An 8,985-nucleotide genomic window follows, 5' to 3' on the forward strand; every position below is an offset into this window, starting at 1 on the left:
TCACCTTTCACAGCAGACGTAGCACCCCATTGCCATCCTTCTGTGCTGCTGCTGCTGCCACCCCAGGGCTGACAGCTGGAGCCCCGCTGCCTCCAGGTGAGGGATGGGGGTGAGGGGAGAGAATCTGAGCCTGGGCTTCCTTCCAGTGAGGGATTCGGGGGTGGGGAAGGAGAGCCCAAACCCAGGTAGGGGCCTGGCTGTCCCCTTTGTCCCTGTCAGGTGTGCATGGCCCTTCTGCACAAGCCCTAGCCACCCAGAGCCAGCAGCCAGAGCTCTTTTTAAAAACAAAAAAAAAAAAAAACCACAGCTTCTGCCTCCCTTGGGAGGCCCGCCCCATAGTTTGAAAACCTCTGTTCTATGCTTTGTTAGGTACTTTGCCAAAATCCAGCACCTCATCTTTTAGGAGAGTTTAGATTGTAAACTCTGATGCATGGACCTCACCTTGATACTTGTTTGTCAAACAGCTAGCACGGTATTAGAGATATATCTATGTGTCACCTCATGGTTTGGTACTGCTGCCCATTACCTTAGTGGTGGGGCACTTTTCACTTAAAATAGATTGGGAATATGAAAGTACCAGTTTCTAAGTGTTTGATGTCTGAGAGTAGGACCTAGGACAGGGGTAGGCAACCTATGGCACGTGTGCCAAAGGTGGCATGCAAGCTAATTTTCAGTGGCACTCACACTGCCCGGGTCCTGGCCACTGCTCTGGGGGGCTCTGCATTTTAATTTAATTTTAAATGAAGCTTCTTAAACATTTTGAAACCTTATTTACTTTACATACAACAATAGTTTAGTTATATATTATAGACATAGAAAGAGACCTTCTAAAAAGGTTAAAATGTATTACTGGCACGTGAAACCTTAAATTCGAGTGAATAAATGAAGACTCGGCACACCACTACTGAAAGGTTGATGACCCCTATGCTATGACATCCTCAGCTCACCACCACACAATCTGTATTAGCATAGCAGTGCCTAGAGGCTCCCCAAATGACATGGTGCCACCACTGTGCTAGGTGCTGTACATACATATAGCAGGAGACAGTCCCTGCCCTAAAGAGCTTACATGGCCACACACTACACAGAAGATTGATGGTAGAACCAACCAGGAGTAGAACACACATATCCTTAGTGCCAGTCCAGTGCCCTGTCCTCTGGACCAAACTGCCTCTTTACACAACTGGGACAACAAACACTTTTGTGCCATCTCTGTGGATGGGGCAACACAACACCAGACTGTCCATGTGGCCAGGCCATCTTTAGCTTGCCCATCATTTACATCTACATTTATACAAAATAAAGGCCCAGAGGCTATAAAAGGTGGAAGCAACCCCCAATGGCAGCCTGCACCATGCACACCCAAAGTGAAGGGCGGGAGAAGTGAGGAGATTAGTGGTTCAAAGGTTTTGCAGGGGAGGATAAGACCAGATCCTACTTTAAACTGCTGCAACTGAATCCCATCTCCTCAGACTACAAAGTGCATCATTTAGCACTGGAACTTTTATTGTGTGGTCTGTTTTCAATCCTTTTCTTTTTTTTAGTTCATATGTGACTTTGTTAAGGACTTAAAGGCCACAGCAGAAAAGCACCTGAGGAATGTAGTACAATGTAATGCACAGTGTAAGTCAGTCTCTGGGGCTGGAGACAGCTAAGCCTAATTTTTGCTGCTCACTGGGAGAAAGTTCACCCCAGTACTGTAGTGTTTCTCCTGGCACCTACAGGAACAGCCCTGGTGCTATTCCTCTGTCAACTAACCACACAGAATGAAACCATGTTTCACTTTCCACATCAATATGGTGACATTAATGCGCCTGTAGCTAAACATGAACTGTTGATTTTGGGGGTGTTCCAGGCTGTCACTGTGTGACAAGGGGACACTTTGCTTGCTGGAACTAAAAATAGATTTTCAGTGGCACTCACAGTGCCCGGGTCCTAGCCACTGCTCTGGGGGTTCTGCATTTTAATTTAACTTTAAATGAAGCTTCTTAAACATTTAAAAAACCTTATTTACTTTACATACAACAATAGTTTAGTTATATATTATAGACTTACAGAAAGAGACCTTCTAAAAACATTAAAATGTATTACTGGCACGCAAAACCTTAAATTAGAGTGAATAAATGAAGACTCTGCACACTGCTTCTGAAAGGTTGCTGACCTCTGACGTAGGATCAGTGCTTGAGATGTGTCATATTCTGATAATGGTAATGTTGTAAAGCAGGAAGTTATGTAAATATTATCTTCACAAAGTGGGGGACCTTTGTGTTGAGAGGCTGTGAAGCTGCAATATGGATACAAAGTATGGTGCACTCAGGGACGGCTCCAGGCACCACACGCCAAGCATGTGCCTGGAGCGGCAAGCCACGGGGGGCGCATGCCTGCGGAGGGTCCGCTGGTCCCGCGGACCTCCCGCAGGCTGCCACCAAATTCACGGGACCAGGGACTTCCCGCAGGCAAGCCGTCGAAGGCAGCCTGCCTGCTGTGCTTGGGGCATCAAAATACCTAGAGCCGCCCCTGGGTGCACTCTCTACATGCCTGCCTTTGTATATCAGTTTGGGGGAAGAGGCAGAGCATACTGTGGAAGCCAGAGAAAATGGGAGTTCAACTAAACCCAGAATGGCTGTAGTAGCTTCCAACATTTAAAGCATTCCTGCAGGTGCTGAGTTCAGTGCATACCGAAAAAAACTCCAGCGTTTTCAGTACAGGTAACCAAATGTTACTGGGTCCAGCAAGACATTCCTGCCTCAGGAGCTTTCCTAGTGCTATATCTAGAACAGTGGTTCCCAGACTTTAACAACCTGTGAACCCCTTTCACTAAAATGTCAAGTCTCACGAACCCCCTCCTCAAAATGAATATTTCCAGGGATTTTCTCCTTTACCTGAGTATAAATTATAAAAGCAGTGATTTTGTAAATATACAATGTGTTTTTTTTATAATATGCTTATTACACGCTGTTTATTATTAGTATTTTTATTACATTATGAAAATGGCAACACTTCCAAAATCTCACTTTCTTAGCTTGTATCACTTTGAATAAGCCTGTTATAAGACAAGGCTCCTATGTTTCATCAAGGAGTATCAGATGTGAAACAGCATGAAGGTATTTAAGAAGCCACTCAAACAGTTCCTCCTACACAAGCATTCAGGCCTTGAGCAGTCCAGGCAAACAACGCACGTTATGACAAAGCTTAAATTTGTTCTTCATAATTTTAAAAACAATACTAGCTGCCTATTTAATTTAAAAAATAGCAAACAATATCTACCTCCCTTTCCATTTCTTATAAGGAGTCTTGAAGTTTAAATCTCCTCAGTGTGGTAGATAGGCTTGCTTTGATCTGCTTAGGTCTTGGAAGTCCAGGGGCTCCGGGCTGCTGGCCCCATGCTGCTGGGGTCCCTAGGGACAGCTCTGTCTGCCATTAGGGATTTTTTTTCTGAGAACCCCCTGTAACATTTCACAAAGCCCCAGGGGTTCATGAACCCTAGTTTGGGAACCACTGCTGTAGAAGAATCACCAGTTACCTTGGGCTGGAAGCTACAGATGATTTAGTTGGTTTCACTCATCACTGCCCAGGACAAATGCAGCATCTGGGGAGCATGTTAGGTTTCTTTCTCTGCAGAATTTCTAGAGTTACCTAAGGGACATGGGTGGCCCCTGATTGGGTTTCACATTCATTTAGAAATAACAATGGTTCATTATGTGAAAGGAACTGCTGGATGAGGGAATGGATTCCTTTAAAAAAAAAAAACTTTAACAGGTGACCCTTCTAGCTAAATCTGTGCCTCTTAAGACATGGTCACAGTTTCTGAGATTAGTCTAGACCAGAGCCTTCTTTGTTGCCCTTGCTCATTCATCATTGCCATCAAGTTTTTACTATCACTGGATTTTAGACATACAGTAGAACAGCCCTCCTGTATCCAAGCCCAGTCAGTGCTGAAATCTGCTTAATCCAAATCACTTTTAATAGGTGGATATTCCCCCTCAGAAGAGGGGAGTTTCTGTGCCCAAGCACAGGGAATGTGGGAGAGGGGGGAGAAAAGAGAAAGGCACCTTAAGGGGGATGTCTATTTTAAGACAGGCTCAAGTGGAGGGAAACAAATCCACACAGTAGTTGGGCTCTCCCACCTGATAGAAAATATATAACCATATCCATCTTAGCAGGGATATAAATAAGGCTAATGGGAAGTGAGGGAGGGAAGAAAGTAAAAGGGAAGTGCCAAAATTGCTTTAATAGACAAATATTTACTGCCATTAGAACTGTGGTATAGGAAACACTTTAGGCACTTAAGAGATGCTCAGATTTTGCTACCCCAGTATTTGTTACAGAAGAGCAGCAGACAGAAGTTATTGGTTTCTGTAGTATTAGATTCTGCAGAACCTAGACTGCCTTGTAAGTGAGTTTCCAGCCCCCCTGCTTGCAAAGGAACTATGGCAAGTGTTACTGAACACAAACCAGAGTGTGTTGTTTCTGACAGCCTCAAAATACTGATCCGAGTGTCAGCTTCCCTCCTCCATCTGTTTGGAATATTTACTCTGACACAGTGATGAGGCCACTGTTAAATACATACTGTGGTATTGCAGATCATTTTTGGTAGATGGAATGGGAAAAGGCCATAGTGGGGGAGAAAGCTGAGGAAAATAGGAAGGAGAAAGTTGCTGCATAGGGAAGAACAATGTCCTTCCAGACAGACAAGATGAAAGTCTGTGGGGGTAGAAAGCAGTGCCCTAGAAAGTGATACCAGATTCAACATTTTGGGGGGAGGGAATGTATCATTTAAATTCAGCTAGTCCATAATCAATCTAGCCTTGACCTTGCTTCCCTCTGAAATTGGTTGGCTGCTGCTAGCCATCTTAGATTCTCATTGATCTAGACCAAGTTGAAGGCTAGCAGAATTTATGCCTGCCTGCAAAAGAGGAGACTGGCAGCATGAGAGGGAGATTGAAGTGGTGTTTGTATATGAAAATTAGGAAGTAGCACATTTGAACCCCAGGGTAACTAGTATCTTCACTATTAAGTAGTGAGTGTCACACTTCACAGCATTTGGCTGTTACAGAAGTTCCATTAAAGACCCCAAAGCAGGTATAGCATTCAACTTAAATGCTTTTATTGACAATGTCTCTGAACAATAATAAGCAAACAATGCTTAAGTTTCATCCAAATTCACTTTCCACATGTCAAAAAGACCTTAAGGTAGAAAAAAATAAAATAAAAATATAAATATCTGAGAATCCATCTTAATAAATAAATTAAAGACACAATAAAAACGTTTTCATGGAAAACTTATGTCAGAACATTCAGATCACCTTGACAACGCATGATCAGTACAGTTACAATGAACATTGATGTAGGAGAACTACAGTACATGGATATAGCTATTTATCTCTATCTACTAGAAAATAAGATATAGTCTCTTTTCCCAGTTAAGATGGGTCATTGCTAAAGTCATCAGAACACGATATTGCCAGGAACACAGTAGTTATTGTTAAATCAGCTGCACTAGATACAGTTGGAGATACCCAGCACCAGGTTAAATTCCAATCATTAAACCAAGAGATTAATTAATGCTAGTGAATACTAAGTAGGGAAGGGGAGTCACCAACCCAGCCATGTTGGACATGCTACAGACTACCAGCTCTCATGGATGGGTCACTGAGGACAAGACAAACTCCATGCTATTTGCTACATCTCTGGAAGAGGTCTGAGGCCTGGCTGCGGATCGCTCCGCAGGGTCCTTTAACGGCGGACCGGCCTACGCTCGCCCAGGGGGAGAAGGACGCTTTGCCCTCCCCAGGTCTGGGGTATAGCACTCGGGGAACCCCCCGACCCCAGGAAGAAGGTGGATCTTTTGGTGAAAGGCCCCCCCACACACACAGAGCAGCAGATGGGAGGCTCGCGATCCGCCGTGTTCGTCCCTCGCCCTGCAATCAGTGCCCTGGAGCTGCGGCCCCTCACAAGGCCAGCAGGGTCGGGGAGCTGAGCGAGTCGGAGGAGGGCTCGTTGCTGCTACTGCCCTTCCTGTGCGCGGCTGCACAGCTGGGGAAGGAGTCGGCCTCCGGGTAGGTGAAGACGAAAGTAGAGGTGTAAGTGCTGGGGCACGGGGTGCAGGTCACCACCGGGGTGCAGAGAGGCTCCAGCTCCCCGCACGCCCCGGCCGCCAGGGGCTCCCAGTCCTCAGTGTAGAAGGAGGAGGAGCCGGACAGGTCCATGTCGGGCACGGAGCGGGCAGTCTCCCGGGACGAGTGGGGGAAGAGGAATTCAAAGGGCTCGGGCTTCAGCTCCAGGCTGCTGCTCGCTTTGGGAGGCTCCGGGAGGGGCTCGGGTTGAGCGGCCTCCTGCAGCATGGGCAGGGCGAAGGCTGCCTCCTCGGACTCCGGGGGGCTGGGCACAGGCGCTTCCCCCAGGCCGCTGAGGTCCAGCGAGGAGACAGCGAGCTCCTCGGAGAACTGCAGCTCCTCGGGGATCTTGCAGGCTGGCCGGTGCGCAGCCAGGATGAACTCGAGCTTCTCCTTCTCCTTCAGCAGGTTAGCGATCTCGGTCTGCAGCGTGGACTTCTCCTCCTCCAGCTGATCGGTCTCCTGCGGGCACAGCGAGAGGGGAGTGAGACAGAGCATCAGCCGTGCCCAGTGCCCCTAGGGGCGGACAGCTACTCCGTGCCTGGCTTGGGGTAGGGGTCTGAAGGGGGTGGGGGAGAACTTACCGCTTGCAGAGTGTCTGTCAGTTCTCGCCTCCGGTTGCGGCACTTAGCTGCTGCCATCTTGTTCCTTTCCCTCCTGATCCTTCTCTTTTCCTCTTCCTCTGGGGACAGCTGCGGAGAAAGAACGAGCACCGTTAGTATCCACTGCCACCCCTCGCCGGTGATCCCTGGCAGCCCCACCACCACCCCCAGACCGAGCTCCCTCTCCTCTCCGGGTCTCCGCCGCCGGAGCCATATTGAACGCGCTCACAGACTGCGTGTGACTTGCATGTCAAGTTAGGTCCTGAGCAGGAGAACAAAGTGAACTCCGGTCCCTCGGACAGTCCTATGGGAGCTGAGCCGGGTTATCCCTGGCTGTCACTGTCCCCTCCCAATTCAATGCAACTGCCGGGGCAGTGTCTTGACAGCTCTCCCAGAGCCACTACGCAGAACTAGCCCCGCCTCTTTCCCCCCTGCCCAGATGCTTCTTTGGGGTGATCGCAGAGAGCTGTGTATTCACCTGTTCGATTTTTCCCCTTCTTCCAATGCTTTGCCCTCTGCCTCCTGTACTTTTGACAATTCCAGCCCTCGAATAGGCGCTGGCTGGAGGAGTAGAGACCCCGTAGGGATGGGCCCGGTTCTGGGACGGTGCCACTGAAGAGATTAAGGTGGGCTGCACCAGCCATTGCAGATCTGGACTTGTGGAGATCGCAGTCACTGTCGGTACGAAGTTGGCACTTGAGACAGCGAGGTCCGTGCAAAAATCCTGAAAACACAAGGAACTGATATTAGGGAGAGAAATACAGAACTAGGTGAGGGGGAACCCCCTGCCCTGCACCCCCTCAGCAGGCTGTATCCGACACAGTGCCCCAGAGGCTTAGTTATGTGCTATTTTAAGCCAGGCCTGCAGCCCCCGGAGCCAGGCTAGCTCAGGCGCTGCGCTACCATCATCAGACTCCACATGAAAAGGGGGTTTGTTATAAATATCCCTGACGTCTGCACTGACGCAGGCGCCGCTCCGGAGTCTCCTCAATGAACTCCCGTTTTATCAATGAAACTGCTTTACACACCCGCTGCAGAGCTGAATCCGGGCCACAATCCCATCTTCCCTGAGTAGGGCCCGTGGCCACACTGCGACTTCCCCCACATCCCAGGGTAGCCCACCCCCACTAACTCCCCAGGACAGGGGGCTAGATTGCTGTCTCCTCCTCCCCCCCCCATATCCCATGGACAGGTAGCCGGGAGAAGAGGTGCACCCCGTGCAGGGCAGACCCTTCCTGACGTGGGGGGTCATCTCTGCAGCTGAGCTGCCTCGTCTATCAGTGTGCGATGGTTGGAGGCGCAGACAATTCCCCTCTGCGACTCTCCCACCCCTCAGGCGTCCCGGTCCCTCACCTGCTGGTTGACAGGCGAGCCCATGCTGGAAAAGGAGTCGGCCGGGGAAGTGTAGTAGGTGAGGCTATCCCCGGCCGGAGAAGCACTGCTGCAACGGGAGGAAGACGCGTCATAGTCGGTGGTGAAGCCCTGGTACATCATGTCGGCTAGGCTAGGATTGTCCAAATCCGGTCTGGGCGGTGAGGCTGTCCCGGTTGATTGTCTGTGTGTCTGTCCGGGCTGACTGTCCCTCTGTCCGTGCAGACGGGTTAGCTCTGTCCCCAGCCGTAGCTCTCGCCTCTTTCCCGTCTGTCACTCAGATTAGCTCTGCTGTTAGAGTAAAGTGCGGCGCCCCCGCCTTTTAAACTCTCCTTTCCTGAGTGTCGTCACTGGCAGAGCTAAAGCCTGTGGGGGGGACGGCGGGGATACGCCTCTTCTAAGCTTTCCCCACGACTCCCGCCTCCCTCTCCCATCTTTTACGTACCCTATTGCCCCACACGCCATGTCAAGGTGGTTACACTGAGGGTCTTCAGGGGGTCTGGGCCGCTCAGGGACAGGGGAGGCTGTTGGTGTCCCCCCTTCCACAATGGTACAGTCCCAGCTCGGGAACCCACTGACGCAGATATCCTTATATGGGATACATCCTGTGCAAGGGGGTGTGACTGACGGGAAGCGCTCCAGGCTGCAGCCAAGTGCGGCGCGCGCGGTCCCGCGAGCATGTGTGTGTGTGTGTGTGTGTGTGAGAGAGAGAGAGAGAGAGAGAGGGTAGATTGTTTGGCACTGAATACACTGCAGCAACAGGTCCTCTTGCTGAGGCAGCGGGCCACGCATAAATTCAAGTCCTTGCTGCAATAGCGCCCCTCCCTCCCACAAGGAGAATCGTGTTAGGTTAGTTACAGAAGCCTCCGCAGAGTTCATTCACCTTTCCAGAGGTG

At 49.8% G+C, this 8,985-nt stretch overlaps 1 protein-coding gene across 1 annotated transcript; it reads right to left on the minus strand.

Annotated features, from left to right (window-relative positions):
- Positions 1 to 5,085: 5,085 nt before the first annotated feature.
- FOS (Fos proto-oncogene, AP-1 transcription factor subunit) lies at positions 5,086 to 8,399 on the minus strand. Its single transcript, XM_039539013.1, has 4 exons — positions 8,072 to 8,399; positions 7,197 to 7,442; positions 6,701 to 6,808; positions 5,086 to 6,578 (listed from the first exon to the last, which is right to left on the minus strand). Exons 1-4 carry the CDS (start codon positions 8,210 to 8,212, stop codon positions 5,952 to 5,954), a joined length of 1,122 nt encoding a protein of 373 aa, XP_039394947.1. The 5' UTR covers positions 8,213 to 8,399; the 3' UTR covers positions 5,086 to 5,951.
- Between the last annotated feature and the right edge of the window lie 586 nt (positions 8,400 to 8,985).

This window comes from Mauremys reevesii, linkage group 4 (genome assembly GCF_016161935.1).
Source record: "Mauremys reevesii isolate NIE-2019 linkage group 4, ASM1616193v1, whole genome shotgun sequence".
NCBI lineage: Eukaryota > Metazoa > Chordata > Testudines > Geoemydidae > Mauremys > Mauremys reevesii.